The following is a 23,396-nucleotide window of genomic DNA, read 5'->3' as shown; positions in this document are numbered from 1 at the left end:
ACAACAGATAATTGGAAAAGAGTGTTGTGGATCTTAACCCTATTGAGCTTTTGTGGGATCAGCTAGACTGTAAGGTGCGTGAAAAGTGCCCGACAAGACAGACACATCTATGTGGTGCTACAGGAAGCGTGAGGTGAAATGTCACCTGATCATCTGGACAAACTGACAGCTGGAATGGAATACCAAGGATCTGCAAAGCTGTCATTGCTCTATGTGGAGGATTTGTTGATGAGAACTCTTTGAAGTAGTTTAAGAAGTTCACCACTTCTGTAGTAAAATCTGTACATTATTCAAAACTTTTGGCCACCAGTGTAAATAAAAAAACACTCATTGGAATTACATAATCAGTCCATTGCAATATTTAAAATAAAAGGGATTTAAAGTGTACATGTGTAAGAAAGTGTGTGTTTGGCTGCTGGGTTTGCAGTGTTGGGATTACTGAATTCCAGGAGACTGTCTGTGGCTGGGTCACTCTGCAGAAAGAGCCTATTGTGTTCCACTTAAATCCTTGCAGCTCAAAGTCACCACACATGCCATTTGGAGTGTGTGTGTGATGTATCCGTGTATTTATTTGTGCATCTATACGTGAAGGTATTGTATTAAAAAAACAATCCCTTCTCCAAACATCTCTTCTCGTCTTTCACCTTTTACTCTTCTACTTAATAATGTGTAAACCAATGCTTAATACATTGATAATCACACACTGAGAGTCAGCACAGTTATAAATACACACTCACACTGCAGTGTTATACATCTGAAAGTACACACACACATTACACAGATCCATCTATCCACCTGTCTATATATTAATAATATAATATAATTATTGATTCAAAATGTCTACTTATTGACATTTTTTAATATCAGTGATCCATTTGTGAAACAGCTTGTACATGGAGTAACAGATGAGGAGTACACATTCACTGTTCTTTCATTCCTGCTGTCACCTCATTCTGGCTGCAAGATAAAAGCTCTGACATTGTGTGAACGTGTGTGTCTTTGTTTTAACAGAAGTTCATTGAATTTGAAGATGCTTTGGAGGCAGAGAAGAAGGAGCTGCAGTCCACAGTTGAGATTTTAGAGTTACAATCAAAACAGCTGGAGCTGAAGACCAAGAACTATGCTGACCAGAGTGAGTCAAGGCACTTTAAAACATATATGTGTACTGATATGTTTACACACACTCAGACAAGCATTTACACAAAGAGAGTTTTTAGTGCCTTGCTCTATGAATTCATACAGTATATGAATACACATAGAGTTTGTATTATCTCTATTATAGTTTCTCGTCTGGAAGAGCGAGAATCAGACATGAAGAAAGAGTATAATGCCCTTCACCAGCGCCATACAGAGGTTAGTGAAACCCCCACATTTAAAATGCCAATAAACAGAGTCTCAGACATATCAACAACTTGAATGTATATTCTTGGAAATCTTTTCCATGCATTTATCATTTATTTCTGAGGATTTTCTAATGCCTTTAAATGCTCTTAGGTTTTATATTTTACCCTTGTCCCAGTTCCAGACTTTCAATCTTAAAACATGAAAATCCATCATACAAATATGAAACATTTTAATATACGTTATACAATAAACACATATTAAAAACTATGATAATAAAAAAAAAATACAAAAAATACAAAATTAAAACCATTTCAATTTTAACTGTGTAAAAATTATTTTTATTACATTTTGGACAATTTCTTTACACAAGACTATCCACAACTCTGGTGTCATTTCCATCATGACCAACAGTTTTGTCCCTAATCATGTGTTTGCAAAAGTTAGTGTACTTGTTTACCAAAGAGAAAAAGGAACCAAAAAATATTTATATATATATACTGTATATTCATAGATTTTCATTTACTATAGATGATACAGACGTATGTGGAACACATTGAACGCTCCAAGATGCAACAGGCGGGCAGCAACCAGTCCGAATCCACAGGCTGCGGACGAACGTGAGTAATTTGTCAGATGTGTGTCTGTGTAATTACCACAATACGGCCATTCCAAGGAATATGGATTATGGAATATGGGTGTGGGATTTACTGTATGTTTTCAAATATTTTGCATGTTACTTTCATGCTGAAATATTTTATGGGAAACAAATTCTTCTAAAGCTCATTGAATTCTAACAAACGTTGGCTTACAGAAGTGCTAATATTATCTAATAAAATAAGTAGTATTCACTTATTCACTGTTCTGATATTTGTATAAGGCTTTAGATTATACAAAATGGCCATTATTGGAACAGTTGTCTTGGAGACGCCATTGCTAGGCACTGGGTGATTATGATGCTCAGTGACAGTTTGTCTTGCTTAGTCAGAGCTAGCATTTTGTCTGACTCACACTCATTTTTACACATATCTGCACAGATTCCATTTAATTTAAAAAGAAAGTCAATGTATTTGAATGTGTATTCACATTTTATAGATACTGTATACTTAAATGAATATTCCAGGCTCAATGCTAGTTAAACCTGCTAGGGCGGCATGGTGGCACAGTGGTTAGCACTACAGCAAGCAGGTCCTGGGTTCGAGTCTTGGCTCAAATGGGCCTTTCTGTGTGGAGTTTGCATGTTCTTCCCTTGTATGTGTGTGTGTGGGCTTCGTCCAGTGCATCGGTGTCCCCCCACAAGTCCAAAAACATGCAGGTTAAGTGAATTGGAGACTCTAAATTGCCTCGTAGTGGTGAGTGAGAATCCCCCAGCCACTGGGTGTTGTGTCAGGAAGGGCATCCAGTGTAAAACCTGTAAAAAAGTAAAATATGCGTGTCATGGAAGATCCGCTGTGGCGACCGCTTATGGGAACAGCCAAAAGAAGAAGTGCTAGTTAAACTTGTTACGTATGCTGTCAATGACCATACACATTTTTTTAATCAACTCTTATATTGTAAAAACAAACAAAATTAAGCCTTCTGTAATTTTTTTTTAATTAATTTGGAGTCAGATCTAATAGGAGTTTAACCTTGATATTCAATATCTGAGCTGAATGAGATGGCAGTATGTCGAGATCTTCTTTATCCACAGAATGTAAGCAGTTGGTTTGTGAAATAATATTTCACCGTTAAATGCGATGGTGACACTTATCACTGTTGTTATATTGTTAAAATTACTTTGTATAACTTTTTTAATCTTAATGTTAATTTATGAAAATACAATTGCTCATTGTTAGTATGTTAGCTAATAATGCATTATGCTAATGTTAACACATTTTGATTTAAAAAAAAATTATTAGTGCATCGGGTACAATAGAGTTTTTAACTGCCCCATCTTTAATACTGCCCATTCAGTAAAAGTTCCTTTCCAAAGCTTGAATCATGTATTGACTGGTTATATTAGCCGAAAAAACATATAACCCACTCTGAAAAGTTCTGAAAACGCAAACGTAATACAATCCATGGTGATGCTGGGTATTTCAACAGACCAAAGCAGAGATGATGGTCTTCATATCTCACATCCTCCGTGTTTGTATACACACAGAACGGCATGTGTTTCTCCCATGACATGCCCATCTCTCTCCTCTTCACCTGTTTGACTGAACACCAGTAGGCAGGCCAAGGGTGCGATGATGAAAAATAGGTGTTGATGTCTTGCTGAAGAGGCAAATTTGATTCAACCTTATTTTAAAGAGTTGCAAATATGATTTATAAGCATTTAAAATCTAGTTAAAGATATAGCCTGTCGAAACCCATTCCCTCATCATTGGTTATTGTGCTTACATGAGCACAATAAGAAATTGTTCTTTACAATTTTATCATGTTTTCACTGCCAACATGAGCTAATGACAAGAATTCCATTTGTTTGTCAGTAATAGTTCATACAGTTTATGGATATACTGTATGTTCTATGTAAGGATAGTGTCACCGTTATTGTACATGTGGATGTGTGTTCACTTTCTTTTTTGTCTCTTTCTTTCTGTACGTGTGCCGCTATGTTTCTGAAGTCAACAACATAAACAGAGGAAAAGGTAAAAATGCCCCACAACCTCTGATAGTCTCCCAAAATCTTCCTTTACTTTTACAACAACTTATTCTGAATTTTATCTACCCCTCCACCCAAAATCCCTGTCCAATTGAGCAATCTTAGTGTCAGAGACTGAGAAACCTGTACCTCTTTCTCCTTTGTTGGTTTGTGTCTTTGTGCATATTCACCCCATCCACTGAGAGTGAGTGTTAATTTTTTTGTGCCAGTGTTGGGTTAGTTTTATGCAGGAAATATTAACCTTCTCTCTCTCTCTTCATCTCTCTCCCTCCCTGCAGTAAAACAGAGCGGCCCCCATCGTTGAGTTTGTTTCCTGGTGGAGATGGCATGGTACGTGGGGGTCCTGGGGGGGCTAGAATGGTTTCGTCAGATGCCTGGCATTCCAGCGATCTCTGCAGACTTGTCTATGGCCCTGGCTACCAGGTGTGACAGATATGACTCTGCCCCCAAATATGCAAGGGGAGGAGTCATTGTAATAACCAATCAGCCACTTACCCTTATGTCTGCTTGGGTCCAAACTGGGCAACGTGTGGATGTACCACCAAGCAGGACTACAAGGGTCTATGATTTTGATTTGGCCATTCATTCTCGGCTTTGTTTTTCCCTCTTTGGGTTTGAAAGTTTTTTAATCAATGTAACAAAGCAATGTCTTATTTTAGCCATCTGCGATGAACAGATGTGTTCTAAACAAGCTTATTTAATAAATGTAATCAAATCACACTGTGACGAGGAGGAGGGCATGGCCGGGCCATGAGGGTGCATGGCCGGCGCTGAATCAGCTGATCAGCGGGAGAGTGAGATAAAGGGGAGCCGGAGACGCCAGTTCGAGAGAGAGAAAGAGAGACGCACGCAGCCATACTGCATGTGTGTGTTTGTTTTATGTTGTTTTTAGTTGAGTTATAACATTAAACTTTACGTTGACTGTTCAGCTGGTTCCCGCCTCCTCCTTGCCCATCCTTATATTGTTACACACATCTACATAAAGCAACTGTCAGCACATAACTACAACCATCTGTTCTTTCTAGGAATAGAAGAAATGTTATTCTTTACTTTGTTTTACAAGTGACTCAAGACACACGAATATGACTAAGGAAGTTTGAGTTATATTCAGTTTGATAAAACTTTTTATCCATGGACCTTTCATGTTGACATTTCAGTTTTTGTCTCAAATTTAAATGTATTCATAATGGCATTAAGTGAACTGTAATGATATACAGTACCGGCGCTTCCTAAATGCATATTACGCAGTATGCGTAGGGCACCAACTCCCTAAGGGGGTACCATGTTACCATAGGGGGGCACCAGAAACACCACCGTCTGCCCTTACCCACACGTTATACGCTATTCAAGGACCTGGTAGAAGTCGATCAACACAGAACGCAGAAGATCCAAAAGTTTTGAATAATATACAGATTTTGCTCTTATGGAAAGAAATTGGTACATTTATTCACCAAAGTGGTGAACTTCTTAAACTACTTCAAAGAGTTCTCATCAATAAATCCTCCACATAGAGCAATGACAGCTTTGCCGATCCTTGGCATTCCAGCTGTCAGTTTGTCCAGATATTCAGGTGACATTTCACCTCACGCTTCCTGTAGCACTTCCCATAGATGTGTCTGTCTTGTTGGGCACTTTTCACGCACCTTACATTCTAGCTGATCCCACAAAAGCTCAATGGGGTTAAGATCCATAACACTCTTTTCCAATTATCTGTTGTCCAATGTCTGTGTTTCTTTGCCCACTCTAACCTTTTCTTTTTGTTTTTCTGTTTCAAAAGTGTCTTTTTCTTTGTATTTCTTCCCATAAGTCCAGCAGCCCTGAGTCTTCTCTTTACTGTTGTACATGAAACTGGTATTGAGCGGGTAGAATTCAATGAAGCTGTCAGCTGAGGACATGTGAGGCGTCTATTTCTCAAACTAGAGACTCTGATGTACTTATCCTCTTGTTTAGTTGAACATCTGGACTTCCGCATCTCTTTATTTCCTCGTTAGAGCCAGTTGTACTTTGTCTTTGAAGACTGTAGTGAACACCTTTGTATGAAATCTTCAGTTTTTGGGCAATTTCAAGCATTGTAATTTTGTACCAATTTTTTGTGCCTTCCTTCCTCAAAACAATGATTGAGTGATGAGTTTCTAGAGAAAGCTGTTGTTTTTGTTGTTTTATTTAGCCATTTTTTACCTAATATTGACCTTAAGACATGCCTGTCTGTTGCATACTGTGACAACTCAAAAACAAACACAAAGACAATATTAGGCTTCATTTAATGAACCAAATAGCTTTCAAATGTGTTTGATATAATGGCAAGTGATTTTTGGTAGTACCAAATTAGCAATTTATCATGATTACTCAAGGATAAGGTGTTGGAGGGATGGCTGCTGGAAATAGGGCCTGTCTAGATTTGATCAAATATGACTTTATTCAAATAGTGATGGTGCTGTTTTTTACATCAGTAATGTCCTGACTATACTTTGTGATCAGATGAATGCCACTTTGGTGAATTAAAGTATCCAATTTCCTTCAGAAACAGCAAAATCTGAACATTAATCCAAACTTTTGGCCGCCCGTGTAGATATATATATATATATATATATAGATATAGATATATTTAATATTTTTAAATATGTATTTATATTATTTATGCATAAATGTAGGTATTTAAATTTGTAAAATATTTTTTTACATTTACTAGTTTTGAAGATAATGTGTTAGTGTGGAAATGTGTCTGAATGCAAAAACACATTTATTATGTTTGAGTGTGCCTGTCTGTTTGTGTGTGTGTGTGATATTTTAATCTCTCTATTTTAAGGAGGATGGTTCAGATTCAGACTCTGTTGCAGCCACACCCAGCAGCACAGGCAGCAAATCGAACACTCCCACTTCGTCTGTTCCCTCGGCAACAGTTACTCCTCTAAACGATGGGCAAGTGACTGTGGGAGAGTTTGAGATGTCCCAAGGTCGAGGCCTCAAGAATGCAAAGCGTCTCAGCAGAAACATGGAGGTGCAGGTCTCTCAGGAAACCAGGAACGTCAGCATTGGTGAGAGAAAGAGAGTAAAAATGACACTGAATAAATTGAACAAAAACTGAAATTTCATTCAATTGAATAAAAATACCCTGAAAACCCTTTAAAAAAATCTCTTGGAAACCCTGTCAGGATGTCAGTTGCGTTCCATATAAAGAAACAAGTATGTGCTAACATTTTATATTTTCAAAAACATATTGTGATGTAAAACTATGTACATCACATGTAACAAAAAAAATATATCAAGTAAATCAATAATATTTTCAAATTACATATACAGTATCTCACAAAAGTGAGTACACCCCTCACATTTTTTGTAAATATTTGATTATATCTTTTCATGTGACAACTCTGAAGAAATGACACTTTGCTACAATGTAAAGTAGTGAGTGTACAGCTTGTATAACAGGGTACATTTGCTGTCCCATCAAAATAACTCAACACACAGCCATGTCTAAACCGCTGGCAACAAAAGTGAGTACACCCTAAGTGAAAATGTGTGGGGTGTACTGACTTTTGTGAGATACTGTATATATATATATATATATATATATATATATATATATATATATATATATATATATATATATATTTTAGAGAACAGTGTACGTATGTGTGTGTGTGTGTGTGTGTGTGTGTGTGTGTGTGTGTGTTTATAGGTATGGGCAGTAGTGATGAGTGGTCAGAGTTTCAGGAAATCATAGACTCAACACCAGAGCTAGACATGTGCTTGGACCCTCGAATCTTTGGAGGAGGAAACAGGTAGACAGAAACACATCATATGATCCTCTCAAACACTCAGTACACACAGAACACAAACAATAAACAAAATAAACACTTTCTTTATGTTAATGTTTCACACATTTATTGCTCAATCGGTACAAAATGACCATCAAAGTCAAGTTAATGTTGTCTTGCATTAAGTTGTTTTAAATAGGGTAAATTTATGTAAATTGGGCCACTTTGATGGTTTGAAATTCTTTCTAGAATAATACTTTCTTTTGAGTAGAGTATTATAAAGTGAAGTTCTACATCATACAAGCTATGAAGTGAAAAAGGGATACAAATAATGATAGAACAAATCTTTGCTGTTTGAAGTCCTTCTCAGGGCATTGTGAACGAGGCATTCGGCATCAACACAGACTCACTGTACCACGAGATCAAAGACGCCAAATCTGACATCATTGGGGATGTGGACGCAGGAGCAGAACTTCTTGGTAAGCCTGAGGCGCTGTTCACATCTGGACTTTTTATTGAGCAATAAAGGAATATTTCACACAAGAATAAAAATGATGTCATCATTGGATCACCATCATGTCGTTTTAAACTCGCATTTCTTTCCTCCGTGGAACACAAAAGGAAATGTTAAGCAGAATGTGTGGGACCGACAGCCCTATTCGCAGTCTACTTTCATTGAGCCTCATTCATGATAATTTCATAAATATACGAAATAATTGGAAACAGTTTACGCGTAAAATGTAGCGCCCTGAAAACTTTTCCCCGGATTCGCGAATGCTTTGTATTCCCCAGATTTGTTAGTAAAACTTGTGTATGTTAGTGAATTCCAAACATTCGTAAATTAAGTGCACGTGCATGTTCGTTCAAAATGATCATAATCCATGCCCTTGAAAATTATATATGAGGAAGGCTTCAGACTCGCTAGTAAATGAGAATTGGAAGCTTTTAACATATATTCAAACAGTAATTAAAGTTTTTTAATGGAGTGCATTCACATAGTATTGATTTAGCAAACACTCGCATGTTTGTTCTAAAAAGAAAGTGAGGAACTTACAGTCATTGCATGCTTTTGCTGTCATCAGAGGTTCTTTTGTGAATGAAACAGTCCAAGAGGTCAATAAAAATGGTTTGACGAAGCTTTAGTGTAAAAACAATTTCATTCACGCCGGCAGAAGGATGTCCACCAATTCTCTGGTTCAGTTGAGCACATTGCCAGCGTCAGAGAAACTTCTTGAGTAATCCAAGACTGTAACAGTGTCTTTCCCTTGCAATAGGGAAATCTTCAAAGAAATTATTACAATGCCTGACAGCGGGCTTTTACAACAACTGTACTTTGAAAAAATAAATGCAAGTAGTAAAGAAACTTCTCTAAATAAAAGCTTTTTTATTATTATTTATTTTATTAATTTCATGTTAATTTCTCTCATTTAATTATTAGTAAATTTATTCATTACTTATTTACTTTTTATACTATCACAATGTAGTCATGGCAGTTTGTCTGAAAGAAAACAACATGTTCGGCATGCCCAGTTCCCACTGCTTTCTAGGTCCATGTGGTAGCGAGGTTACTCAACTCAATCTGGGTGGCGGAGGAGAAGCCTCAGTTGCTTCCGCTTCTGAGATAGTCAGCCCATGCATCTTATCACATGGCTCGCTGTGCATGACACCGCAGAGACTCAAAGCATGTGGAGGCTCATGCTATTCCTCGCGATGCACACACAACTTACCACGCGCCCCATTGAGAGCGATAACAACTAATCAAGACCACGAGGAGGTTACCCCATGTGACTCTACCCTCCCTAGCAACTGGGCCAATTTGTTTGCTTAGGAGACCTGGCTGGTGTCACTCCGGAGACCCTGGATTCAAACTCGCGACTCCAGGGGTTGTAGTCAGCGTCAATACTCGCTGAGCTACCCAGGCCCCCAAGCAGGTGTAAAGTTTGTTCGCACTGACTAACATTTTGAAAATACAAAAACTTTCATGAATCCGAAAATGTATGTCAGACCGGCTTTACAGCGATTTACAAAAAAATGTGTTCTGCTCGTTAATGAATAAGGCTCTTGGTATGGAAAAAAGATGCAATGAATGGAAATGGTGACTGAGGTAGTCAGTCCTTAATATTCTGACTAACATCACCACAACATTTGAGTCATGCAGGTTTGAGTAAATGATGACAGAATTTTCATTTAAGGGTGAACAATCCCTATAACTGCAGCATCAAATGGACAGTTTTCCATAAATGCAGGGGTTCTCATGTTCCAAATGTAACTTGCATTCATGATTTTTCTTTTTTTTACGTTTAAGCATCACAGCTAAGCATATGGTGGCTATAGGGGCTGTATGGCCTGTGATCTTTGCATTTTGAACAGCATGCCCTTTGCCAGGATACACACAGTGATGGATATATCCCCAAAGCAAGGTCTCTTGGGATATCATGCTTGCTTCCTGGCTGTATTTCCCACCCTCTGAGCTCATTTTGGCCTGGTCAAGTGAAATTGTTGGATTTATTTGTTATCCTGTTAATTTGAGTTGTTTAATTTGAATGATTTCAGTTATTCATTTCAGGGGTTTCTGATTTGTTTGTTTCATTATCAAGGTAGAGCTTCTGTTGATTTGTTTATCTCAGTGTGAAGGTGGATTTTTCTTTTGATTGGCCGTCTCACTGACCCTTGACCCCTCTCTGTGCTTCCTTCCTGTGTGTGCTTCTCTTGGCCACGCCCTTAGGGGAATTCTCAGGTGTGTATACGATCACTGAGTGGTTGGTATTTATTATTTCCTCATTTCCTTGTTTTGCTTCATACTCTTCATGACCTTTACATAGATAAAAAAAATATATATATTCTCTAATTATTTACTCACCTTCATGCCATCCCAGATGTGTATGAATATATTTCTTCCCAGAACACAAACAAAGATTTTTTTAAAATAATATTTCAGCTATATAGGTACATACAATGCAAGTGAATGGTGACCAAAACTTTGAAGGCCCAGAAGGCAGTAGAAAAGTTATCCATATGACTCCAGTGGTTAAAAATCCATATCTTCTGAAGCAATACGATTGGTGTGGGTGAGAAACAGATCAATATTTAAGTCCTTTTACTGTAAATCTAGACTTTCACAGTCACATTCAGCCACCTATTTGGCTAGTCAAAGGTGGAGATTGATAGTGAACAAGGACTTAAATATTGATCTGTTTTTCACCCACACTTATCATAAAGCTTCTGAAGACATTGATTTAACCACTGGAATCTTATGAATTACTTTTATGCTGCCTAATGAGTTCTGGTAGCCATTCACTTGCATTGTGAGGACCAATATTACATATTAATCTAAAAATCTTAATTTGTGTTCTGCAGAAGAAAGAAAGTCATACACATATGGGATTGCATAAGAGTGAGTAAATGATGAGAGAATTGTCATTGTTGAGTGAACTGTCCCTTTAACATTGATCCTGTTTACATGCACACAATACGCTGATTACTCCCAAAAATCTGCTTATTTAAAGGGATAGTTCACCCCAAAATTTTAATTCTTTCATTATTTACTCACCCTCATGATATCCAAAGTGTGTATGACTTTCATTCTTCACCTGAACACATTTGAAGAAAAATATTTTAGTTCAATAGGTTCTTAAAATGCAAGTTAATGGAGATTTCTCTTTAGAAGCTCCAAAAATCACAGACAGTCAGCATAAACATTTTAAGGACCTACTGAGCTAAGATGTTTTTCTATTTCTCTTCAAATGTGTTCTGGTGAAAAAAGAAAGTCATTCGCACCTGGGATATTATGAGGGTGAGTAAGTAATGAGAGAAATTACATTTTTGGGTGAACTATCCTTATAAAATGTCAGACCAAGCAATAAAAACGCATTTGCAGGAGAGTTATTCTCTGCGTTTGATGTCAAACTGTGAAAACACATGCTCACAACACGTGCGCACATTGGATAAGCTGGTAAAAACAGCAGTAAAGATGTTTACATGCTATGCGAAATCGGGGTAATGGCCAAAAATCTGCTTGTGTCAATCCCTTTATTCTTAAGCCATTTATGACATTACACCGATAAAGGAAAGCTGTTTAATGCGTGCACATGACCGCACACTTTGTCGGCTATTAATAATCAGTGTAAAAGCTTGCATGTAAATACGCTCATTGACAGTTGAATGTAGCACAATTTAGAAAACAGAATTAGTCACATTATTTTTAAGACCACCATATTAAATTATACTTGACATGAGTATAATAATACCAATAATTCAAAGATAGCATTATTGATCTGCTGTTTCAGAATGAAAATGGGAATACTTAGAAGTATTTGCATGACTAAAACAAATACAAAGTAAAATAAAAACAAAAGAAGTTAGTAATGGCAACATTTAAAAAATGCTGGTAGTTTCTTTTTAATTAATGGGCAAAAAATGTATATCTTATACATAAACAACAGTGAATAACTAGAAGAAATTACAATATATAACACAACTGTAACAGTTGAGGATATGTTTTTTGTTAGTTTTAACAAAGGAGTTTGTGTGCTTCCAAATGAGTGTTAATGTTTGTTTGATTATAATTCTCTTAATCTTAAGGATCTAACATGTGCTTATCCATTTGTTTTTCCTCTTTTCTTTTCTCAATCTCTTTTGATTTCACCATTATCTTCCTTTTTGAATGTTCTCTTCTGTCTCAACTTTTAAACCTTAATCCTTCTCCATTTTTTCATCTGTCTCCACTGTCATGCATCTCTCCATCCCTTTGTTTCCTCCTCGGCTCTCAATTTCAGTCCGGGATGATTTCTTTGGTAAGGCTCATGGCCTTGTTTTCCCCTCATGCTGCTTTCAGTAGGACATTGTGACAATTTACTGTGATGTAATTTCCTTGTGTGTAGTTATGGTTTGTTTAGATGTGCTCCTGTGCTTTTGCTGCTCTAACCCTATTAACAAAGGCTGCCCAGTGCTGTGCTTCAGAATGCATGGCTTTAATGCTCATTATTATCATCATCACATTTTTATCATTAAAGTCCTGAGTCCGTGTAAATGTTCACAAATCCACTTACCAAGTTAGACTGTGATCATGCCCCTTAGATTGCCCTTACATGCACCCTCATCAAGTCATTATATAATTTCACCATCATAGACGGGGGGATTTCACTTAAAAATCGACTACTAAAATAAATGTGTAACATTTGTTTTGTGATTGTTGTCTAATTTTGAACAATCAATGGAACTTCCCCTTAGTCTGTTCATATGAGACTTGAAAACGGTTTGTGGTAGCCTGGCTAACAATGTGTATCCCACAGGAATGGGGAAAGAGGTGGAAAATCTACTAACAGAGAACAAACAGCTGCTGGAGACCAAGTAAGACAAAGAGAATGCTTGTTGGAGTGTTAACGTGTATGCATCTCTGTGTGTTTGCACATGTACGTATACAGTATGCCTCTGCGTGTTTTGATGGAGTGATTTGCCACATATAGGAATGCCCTGAACATTGTGAAGAATGACCTGATTGCTAAGGTGGATGAGCTATCGAGCGAACAAGAAGTTCTTCGGGAAGAGCTTGAAACAGTGAAGCAGTCCAAGAGCAAAGTGGACCAGAGAGTTAAAGAACTAGAGGAAGATCTAAAGAGGTACAATTTGTGTCTGTAACTTTACAAACTACAATGAAGTGCTTGTATTTGTTTCCTATGACTTTTTAGGCCAGTGGTTCCCAAACTATTTTAAACTGCGGCACACCTTTATAGTGTATTTGTTTCCCATGGCATCCATGGTTTTTATAAAGAACTAAATAAATATGCGATTGATAACACCCCTTTATTCCAAAAGTTTAATATTTATGTTAATTTTAACAAATTATGGTAAGTTAAAATAATGTGGCCTTCAGGTGTTTCTCCGAAACATTGCTTCAAGTTTATACAATAATTATTCAAGAAATAAAATTGAGTGATAAAATAGAGAACATATCTTTTTATTGTTATTTTTTTTTTAAAAACAGCAGCAATTAATCATTAAAATATTGTTGCATAAAACAAAAGTAATTAAATGAAAAATAGAGTAACCTGTTTGATTATAAGATGTACATTAATACAGATTCAATACAGTCAGAGTTTGACTGAAAACAGAACTGTCATTGAAATTTAATGGGCTTAAAGCTTCTGAAGTTATCCAGCCAAGGACGGTGAGTGCTTTTCTCTTTTTCTTGTCAGTATTGTTGTTTGATTAATATTATGATAGGGCTATAACAGCTGCAGCAGGTCTATTTGGCTGCATTTACATATTTGCACAGATCGGATATTTTGAGATATATGATTTCTGTCTTGTCTACATCACATAATACATTAACAGCTTACAATATTATTGCGTAAAAACGGCACAGATGTTTGTCTTGTCTGTTTACACTCTCGTAATACATTAACGTCTGTTTTTACATTCATATCACGTCAAGAAGTGCATTTTAATGTTCACACGCGCTGCTGCATTCACCACAAAAACTAGCAAGCGCACATACGCATATCAGTACTATCCAGTACTGCGTACAAACTAGCCAGTCCTGCACCCCAGGGTTTGGGAACCACCCACCCAGTTTGGGAACTACTTTTTTAGATATAAAGATGAGTCCTTAGCTATGAGAATATTTGTAATCAACATTGATGTACTAAAATGTCAGTTTATTCCATGTCATTTCAGTGACAGTGTAATTTCTACTTTGAGTCTGAATCTCTCTTTGATTGAAGGTTGAGAGCTGAAGCATTAGGAGCATCTCTGGACTCTAAAGATGAGGGTGGAGAGGATGTAAGTACAATACTTTAGTCACAATTTAAACACTGAGGGGGAATTTGACTAAATATGCATTGCACCCATTGATAGTGTTGTTTATTTGTACACGTTGTTTGCAATTTTTCATTCCCGATTCATAAATAATTAATCAAATCAGAAAACAGCACAAAAATATAAAAAAAATTTGTGCTGAGCACAATTTGTACAGTCCAATGCCTCATCTTGCAGGCTGGTTTTGAGCGCTAGTTGTAAAGAATCCAGTAGATAACGCTCTTCTCCATCATTTGATCAAAATGGTATTTATTACTGAAAATATAATCACTAAATAATGCACTCAAACTTCTCAAACAAAATGTAATTTACCAACTGTTTTCAGTGGGTAGTAATTACGGAACGTTAATCACACCAGGCAAATAACACTGACTTTTGTGAATAAGCTGCATTCTATACAAAAATACTCATTAACATAGAAAGGAGGCGTGTTTGCACTCAAAAAACTGGATTGTGTGTGGTTAGTAAGACACAGGATGTGCACTGAAATACAGTGCATTAAAGTAGTGCAACTGTTTAGTGAATTCACCCCTTAATGTCTAAAAAAAAACACCTCTACTTGCTTTTTTAAAAAATATATTATTAATAACATTAATATAATGTATGCCTTTAGAAAATTCATATAGATTTATGATATTATACGCAAATTGCTGTCAAAATATGAAAAATAAGATTGCTAATAACATCTGCAGTTCTTGCTTTGCTCTAATGATATTCAATTTAAAATGTCACGTAGAAAAAAGCTTTATTTTTCTTATCACTATGCCTCAATCGCCTCTTATTTCATGCTGTGCATTGTAAGCTGAGCTGAGGCCTAATACACTGACCTACACTCCACCGCTGATGTGTTTTGTGGTGCTGCTCTCTTCTATGGTGCAGTACTCATCTCCGCTGCAGGATGATGTTGCCATGACGCAGAGGCGACGGTTCACACGTGTAGAGATGGCGCGTGTACTGATGGAGCGGAACCAGTACAAGGAGAGACTGATGGAGCTTCAGGAAGCTGTGCGTTGGACCGAGATGATCAGGTGAGGGATATGCTGCCACTAGCCACTTACATGAAAACATAATCTCGCCCAAACGTAATCACATCCACATAATTATAACCTTTTTTCACACATACACATGGTTGCATTCAAGCATACATAAAGCCACACATCTAAATTACTTTCTATCTGGTCAACAGGGGTGTAAAAATTCATTTGAACAATGAAAATGCAAAAAATCTATTACATAATCTATTTTCTAAATGACTAAAATAACACCCAATGTATAACTTTGTTAATTTGTTAACCAAAAAGCAATTTGTAACCTATTTTCAGTAAAAATCCACCAAATGCAGATCCCCTCAGCGTGGATGCTTTCGATTGTTCCTCCATTTGTGTTTGTTATGGTGCGTTCACATATAATGCGTTTCATGCGGCGCGATTGCATACAAAGTCAATGCAAAGATGCGAAAAGATGCGCTTAGGCAGGCAGCCTTTCCACGTGGCGCGAATGAAGCAAATGACGTGACTCAAACACTCAAAATTGCTTCAACTCTAAAAATGACCTTGCTGCGTTGTCGCGAAAGCCTATCAGCAATGAGATTGTCTGGATGTCACTGATGTACTGACATAATAGCAGAAGAAATCTGGAAAAATGGATGAAAAAATTGTTGTAGCGGTGTGTGGGCACCCCGAATTGTACACAACGACACAACGTCATACATGTACAGAGACTGGACGAAAAAAGACATCGCTTGGAGGAAAGTGAGTGAGGAAAAGGAAAATATGCGCGTCTACTTGATTCCAGTACATTACTATGCACCAAGTTGTAGAAGCCCCTCCTCCTGTTCTTTTCCGGAAAAGAATGGGGAATATTGCGGGTTTGCATTACTTGCGCTGACGCAAGTTAAAACAGAAATTTATTATCCAGCGGTCAAACTTGCACGAGCAATGCCAGGTGAAATTTTTTTTCACGTTGTATGTGAACGCACCATTAGACATTTTTTATTTCAAAATTGTGATTTCCAGGCCTGGAAAATCAATGAAAAGTCTTGGAAATTGCTATAGTAAATATACATTTTTCTAGTTACGCTTAGCTCTAAAGTATTTAATCTGCATGAAATTGTTCTTTTGTGAGAGCAAATGATTAAAAATATTCATATCCAGAAATAATGAATGACTGTCATGGACAAGTAATAGAAATTAACACGTCAAATGATGTGGGACATTTGTAATTATGAATCGTACCTAAATAATTGAAAGGAATGAATCTTGACCACATTTTAAATTCAGATTTCATTATGCATTGCATCATTAAATTAAGATAAAACTTAAGTAGATCTGCACACTGTTTAACTGTTCCCTTTTATTAATTTAAAAACAGCAACGTTACGATCAGAATGATCTTCAGGTCAGTCAAAATGGAACAGTTAAACAGTGTGTGGATCTACTTCCGTTTTATTTCAGTGCTTTTTGCATTGATCCAGCACCTTTTGTAAAAGTATTGGATGTGCATGCATTTTTCCCCTATCATTGAGTTAAGAGCCATAATCAAATCAAATCATTTTCAGAGCAAATGACAACATATGACACTGGTCAACATAGTCCACAATTTCACCACGTTCAATTGTTATTACAGACTTTCATTTTCTCTTAATCCACTTTATTCCACAGAGCTTCTAGGGAGAGCCCATCACTTCCTGAGAAGAAGAAATCCATAATCTGGCAGTTGTGAGTATTACAGCAGGAGTTTATATTGTTTTTGTTTTGGCAATACAGCATTATTATAACTATAAAGAAGTTACTGGCACACTGACTTTTGACATGTCTAAATTACGTTAGTACTGACATTCGAAAACTTGCTAGCTACTCTACATAACTGCATTCGGGAGGATGATTTTTACCAGTTTAAATTAACTTTATTGTTGATTTGAGACATTTTTCTCTCTCCAGCTTTGCACGTCTTTTCAGTTCATCTGCAAGCCCACCTCCAGTTAAACGGCCTTACACCAGTGTTAACATCCACTATAAGTCTCCATCTCCTGCTGGCTACAACCAGAGACGCTCTCAAACCATGTGCCAGATTTCCACCTCCAACTGCATACTGGAGTTCCTGCCTGAAGAGTGAGAAGGAACACACTCATACCTGTCTGTCTCTATGTCCCATATGTCCTCATAACTTTTCTTTTGTCCTTCCTCAATGTCCACCCATGTGTATTCTCTCTCTTTTCTCAGCTTGGACAAACTGACTCTAAATGTTGCGCTAAGGCTGCATTTGACTGTTAGCTGTTGCACACACACACATACACACACACACATGTTTACTTAGCTTTAAAAATGGCGACATACCACAGTCGTCTATTGTTTTTATATGAAGCTAATTAAAAATACTGTACTGTAAGTTACTACCCCTTAAATAAACGTATTGCAGTACAGTGCTTTATTTATGTATTTTCCAATTGAGAACATACATAAATGTTGCCAAATTGAGATTTTAGCTTTTTTGGGGGACAATCTTGTATTTTTGTGCTGATTAATGCTTAAATGTGTGTCTGCCAAATTAATAAAACAGGAATTTTATTTATTAACACATAAGCACATAAACATACATTACAAATGAAGGCATATGTCTGATGGGCTTTTCTTGCTTCCAAAGTGAGTGTGAAATATAACACTTTACGTAATAAATCGTTTGTCTGTCTTTTATATCTGTGGCATTCATTTTAGGCCTCGGCTGGCTGGTTCTCTCGCTCTTTCGCTGACCGCTCCCTCTCTCTTTCTCTTGGTCCTGTAGACTGCCCAGTAATGGTGTTGCATCTCTTCTCAGCGATTCAGCACTCTGTACCCGCAGAGAGCAGCGTCGAGAACAATACCGGCAGGTGCGCGAGCACATGCGCAGGAAGGACGGACCAATGCAGACCTGCGGCTGGAGTGTCCCACCCCGATTCAAACAGGTATCTACCCTTTTGTTCATCCTGAACCCCTGACCTCAGTAATACATCTCCAGACTCAGTTCTCTAAGACTTCAAGACTCCAGTATCAAGGACTTCCAAGGCCAATATCACCAGTACTAATAGTGATTCTTATAATAAAGGAAATATTATTTGTAATATCTGAGATTAAAATGGGTACTTATGGCCACGTAATATTAATATATGGAAGCTGTCCTTATTAACAGTAAATAAACCGCAAATTATGAGACTGCTGTTTATAGCAAACTCATAATAAACGTCACAAAGTTACTATCCTGCGCAAGTGTGCTAAAACAGTTCACATTTTCCACTTCAAAGCTTATGATACACATGCATTTTTATGATAAATAAATAATTTAATCACCAGTAAATCATTTGTTTTCATTTAGTAGCAGTGTTAATATAGTTATGGAATCAGAAGTATCAATATTTAAGGATTGTCCTGTCCATCCCTACGAAGAGACTGGAGTGAGTCTGTTTGTCAGGGGATGCCCACCACAAGAGAAGCAAAAAAAGCCTCCTAAACGAAGAAAGGAATAAATGGCAAAACAAATAGTCAAGATGTTCTCCAAACATACATATCGCCGCTGTCTAATAAAAAGCACGTATGTCCAAACAGTTCATTTTTCAAGAGCATGTAAAATCTCTTTTTCTCATAAACAATTTTACAATCGAAAATAACATAATTAGTCACCTTTAGCACCATAAATAGAATTCTATCATTACACGTCTATTAGTGAACCGTTCGATATTTTAACTGAACTTTTTTTGTTAGCGAACGTGAACAAGCATAGTATTCTTATCATGGGTTCCAGTGGCGCATGTTCAGTTACAGACTCAAGTTTAACTGTTCGTGTTCTCAGAACTCGGTTGGTTATCAATTGCTAGAGAGTTTATTTTGGGATATAATCTGAGCTTTCACTTACTATTTTAGATTGAAATCAGTTATATGGCTAGGGTTTCTAGTCCAGTTGTTGAGTGGACAGTTCGGTTTCGAGACACACTTTCTGGGTCCAACGCATAAATTGCATATCAGAATTAGTTTCACTCACGGTTTCACAAAGTTGGAAGTCTTGCAACCGTATATGGCTGGTACAGTATAGTCTTCTATTTAAAGCCACCTGACATTGTGCGTGTATGTATGGCTTTGGTTGTCAGGGAAATCACAGAACCAGTCCGATGTAGGCAATCTCTTCCCTACACTTCAGCCAGACAGCTGAAGTAAATTACTTGACCCTCTTCAAAACATAAGGACGGGACATACGCGGTTTTGAAGGCCAATGAAGATACTTGTTAAAGAGATTAAACATTAAACATCTTTTCATTGGTCATTTCGATGCTCAGTTTAAACCGTAGGAAGAGGTAATTCGGTGCGTTCCGTCTATCGTAAAAAGTCAAAATTGCCAAAAGTGGAGATACATGTTTTTCATGGGACAACGACGATATAAGAAAGGATGTGTCTCAGTTCAGCCCCTCCCAAAATAGGGGATGATCCTTTGATTCATGTTTGATGATGATCTCAAATGGCTTGTTGAGGATGTGTGAGATGTTCAAGACTATCATAAGCTCTCATAAGTCCAGTGCAATGTCATACATTTGAATTATTGGTAAGTGTGCCTATGACAGGTAAAATCCCTTGCCTGTTGTCAAGCGAAATAACCATGACTATGGCACACTGGTTATTCTGGAATTGTGTTTTCAGATTGTTTTTACATGGAAATAGTTAAGTGGTACATGTTATACAAGTTTCTGGAGGGGCAACAGTGTGTGTTAGTGTTGCCATGGTTACAGTGTGTTGTAAGGGATGCCCTGGTGACAGTGTCACCGTGGCTCTAACTGTGATCTCCCACAGAATGGCTCCCAGGCGGACAGCACTCAAGATGCCACAGCAAAGAGGACGCAGGCAAGTCTGAGTGGCAGAGGACCAGCATGCACCTCTCCCACCCTGTCCCTCATAAATCCCAGCCCTAACCCGACTCCCGAAAACTGATATAGCAGAAAATACCTTTGCTAAGTTATAAGAATGTAACTAATGGTATAGACCGCAACAGTCTGGTTCCAAAAGTAAAATCCCATTAATTTTTTTCCATTGACAAATTGATTTTCAACGATAACTCATAAACCTTTAAAGACAGACCTACCTAGAGCTCTGAGGTTTTTCAGCAATGGTATATGCTTCCGTTGAAGCATATCAGGATGCATTATTTCAACATTATTGTTTAAAAATCATGTTTGCTAGCAGAGTTCCTGTAAACAACTACATTACCCATTGTACGGCAGAGAAAGCTTCACCAATCAGACAACCACGTCAACGAAGCTGGCGAAATGTGCCTCAGAGCGACCGCCCACTCCCATAATATACTGTGAATGACATAATATAGTCGCTTTCCCTTCCCTTCAAACTACTTATCTATTTGTATGTATCAGAATATTTTGCAATAAACATAAATTATGATGTTTTGATTCTTATAATCAACAACCTAAAATCAACAGTTTTAATGATTCACATCACTTCATATTTGATTACGTCATTCGCAATGCCTCAAAACAAAACTTTTGATGTGATTCACCTTGGAGCTGGTTGGTTTCATTCCTAGCTTAAAACGCTTTTATGGAGGATTATATAAAATCCCTATGGAAAAAATGAATGGGAAAATTTCTTGAGAACCCAGAAGGCTGAAAAAGTTGGCGGACAGTGTTGCGTTCTATTAGAAGCTTTGATCATGCTTGTGAATTAACCAGCACTGAGCAGAATGTTACTTGAGCATTCAAGCTAACTATGTGTTGCTTGCACCCCCAACATGACACAAAAATAGGAAGTATTTAGTGCATTAGACCAATAGATTTGGCTAATTTCATTGCTAGTAAAAACACACAATGTGATACCTTTGCCAGACATCATAATTTAAATGCCTGTATTATTTCAAAACAACCTGATATGTAAACACTGCAATTTACCATGCAAAGGTTATTAAAGGGATAGTTCACCCAAAAATGAAAATTCTCTCATCATTCACTCACCCTCATGTAGGGCTGAAACGATTATTCGAAGTTCAAAAATTTTCATTGTTGAATATTCGTTTGATGTCATTTAACTTTACATGAGATCACATTAAACTCTAATGATGATGTGTGAGAGCAGCATTCTAAACTTTCCAAACAGCTTCAGGTGATGTAGATCTCAAAGTATGAGGGAATTATACTTTGCTTAAGCTCCGCTGAAGCAAAGCTTGTTTGTTGAGTGTCTTTAAAGGAAACACCCCGGTGATACATCTTTAATGCAGTTATATTTAATGCGTTATAGCTTTATTAAAATTCAAACAATAAGGAAGCAGGTCATGTAAACAACTACAAATCTGAAACTGACATTTCTCTTGTGCCTTTTCTATGAGTTGCACGAAGTGTCCTGATCTGAGGGTGAGAGATTGAAACTGCACCCCGTTGATGCATACTCTGTCGCGGGGATGCTCGTCTCCCTCACACACGCTTGCTGCAGCTATACTATATAACGTGATGGCTTATTGAACTTATTGAATCATAATATATGTGTCACTGTGCATTTCTTATCATGAAGAAAATACACAGTATGCAGCTTTATTCAAACGAAAGAGTTATTTTTTTTGTGAGTTAAAGATGGATTAAAGTGAACAGAAAGGTGGGAGAGAGTATATAACAAAATATATATATATATATTTTTTGGCTTGTTTTCCAATACAAATATGTAAAACAATGTACATTTTCTTTAGCAGCTGCAGAAGAAAAATTGTTATCTGAGAATGTTGAATATATTATTAAAAATACAAATATTTTCAAATATCTAAAAAAAGGATTAATTCACCTGAGAAGCTGCATATTAGATATTTAGACTTGTTTTAAGAGAATATATCTTGAATATAAGTATATTTTGTATTTACTGCACTCGCAGAAAAATACACTAATATACAAAATGTACTTCTATTTAAGATACATTCTTTTAAAGCAAGTCTAAATATCTTATATGTTGCTTCTCAAGTAAATGTATACTGTTTTAAGGATTTTTACACTTATTTTAAATGGAAAACAAGATGAAAACACTTGATAACGATACGATTTTTTGCAGCATTTTATTTTTACTGAATGCAACTTATAAACAGTATTTTTTTCTCTTTAATTCAGTGAATGTCATTTAGAGGTATTTTTTAAAAGATGATTTTGTCCTCTTTATTGTTAGCGAGCACATTTAATACAACCTTTTAAGTCAGAAATAGTCGATTAAGATCTAATGATTAATCATTGCAAATAATTGCTCGAATAGTCAAATAATTGTTCTAATAATCATTAGATTAGTCGTTTATCAAAATAATCGTTAGTTGCAGCCCTACCCTCATGCCATCCTATATGTGTATGACTTTCTTCTGCTGAACACAAATGAAAATTTTTAGAAGAATATTTCAGCTCTTTAGGTCCATACATCGCAAGTGAATGGGTACCAAAATTTTGGAGCTCCAAAATACACATAAAGGCAGCATAAAAGTAATCCATAAGACTCCAGTGGTCAAATTAATATCTTTTGGAATGTTATGATAGGTGTGGTGAAAAACATGAATATTTAAATCTGTTTCTACCAAAATAATTCTCTTCCCTGCCCAGTAGGTGGCGATATGCAAGAAAAATGTGAATCACCAAAAACAAAAGAAGAAGAATGTAATATATAAAGTGGAGAGTGATAGTAAAAAGGCTTCAATATTGAACTGTTTCTCACCCACACCGATCATATCTCTTCAGAAGATATGGATTTAACCACTGGAGTCATATGGATTACCTTTATGCTGTGTTTATGTGTATTTTGGAGCTTCTTAATGTTTGCACCCATTCACTTGCATTGTATAGACAAAGAGAG

At 36.8% G+C, this 23,396-nt stretch overlaps 1 protein-coding gene across 10 annotated transcripts in view; it reads left to right on the top strand.

Annotated features, from left to right (window-relative positions):
• LOC127647647 (C-Jun-amino-terminal kinase-interacting protein 3-like) overlaps nucleotides 1–23,396 on the top strand; it is a 53,790-nt gene that overhangs the window by 16,727 nt on the left and 13,667 nt on the right. For 2 of the 10 annotated variants that reach the window (XM_052132025.1, XM_052132022.1), the window contains exons 2-17: nucleotides 1,012–1,132; nucleotides 1,283–1,353; nucleotides 1,873–1,961; nucleotides 3,948–3,971; nucleotides 4,264–4,408; nucleotides 6,792–7,020; nucleotides 7,665–7,767; nucleotides 8,104–8,222; nucleotides 13,035–13,092; nucleotides 13,209–13,361; nucleotides 14,466–14,523; nucleotides 15,439–15,587; nucleotides 17,220–17,276; nucleotides 17,499–17,669; nucleotides 18,340–18,499; nucleotides 20,370–20,420. In XM_052132025.1, the coding sequence (XP_051987985.1) occupies nucleotides 1,012–1,132; nucleotides 1,283–1,353; nucleotides 1,873–1,961; nucleotides 3,948–3,971; nucleotides 4,264–4,408; nucleotides 6,792–7,020; nucleotides 7,665–7,767; nucleotides 8,104–8,222; nucleotides 13,035–13,092; nucleotides 13,209–13,361; nucleotides 14,466–14,523; nucleotides 15,439–15,587; nucleotides 17,220–17,276; nucleotides 17,499–17,669; nucleotides 18,340–18,499; nucleotides 20,370–20,420 (1,758 nt within the window). The remainder of the gene's footprint in view (nucleotides 1–1,011; nucleotides 1,133–1,282; nucleotides 1,354–1,872; nucleotides 1,962–3,947; nucleotides 3,972–4,263; nucleotides 4,409–6,791; nucleotides 7,021–7,664; nucleotides 7,768–8,103; nucleotides 8,223–13,034; nucleotides 13,093–13,208; nucleotides 13,362–14,465; nucleotides 14,524–15,438; nucleotides 15,588–17,219; nucleotides 17,277–17,498; nucleotides 17,670–18,339; nucleotides 18,500–20,369; nucleotides 20,421–23,396) is intronic. The other 8 variants (XM_052132031.1, XM_052132027.1, XM_052132024.1 and 5 more) reach the window with 7 other exon arrangements.

Source organism: Xyrauchen texanus, chromosome 8 (genome assembly GCF_025860055.1).
Source record: "Xyrauchen texanus isolate HMW12.3.18 chromosome 8, RBS_HiC_50CHRs, whole genome shotgun sequence".
Classification (NCBI taxonomy): domain Eukaryota; kingdom Metazoa; phylum Chordata; class Actinopteri; order Cypriniformes; family Catostomidae; genus Xyrauchen; species Xyrauchen texanus.
The sequence above is the reverse complement of the archived record's forward strand: the minus strand, read 5'-3'. Positions and strand labels throughout refer to the sequence as shown.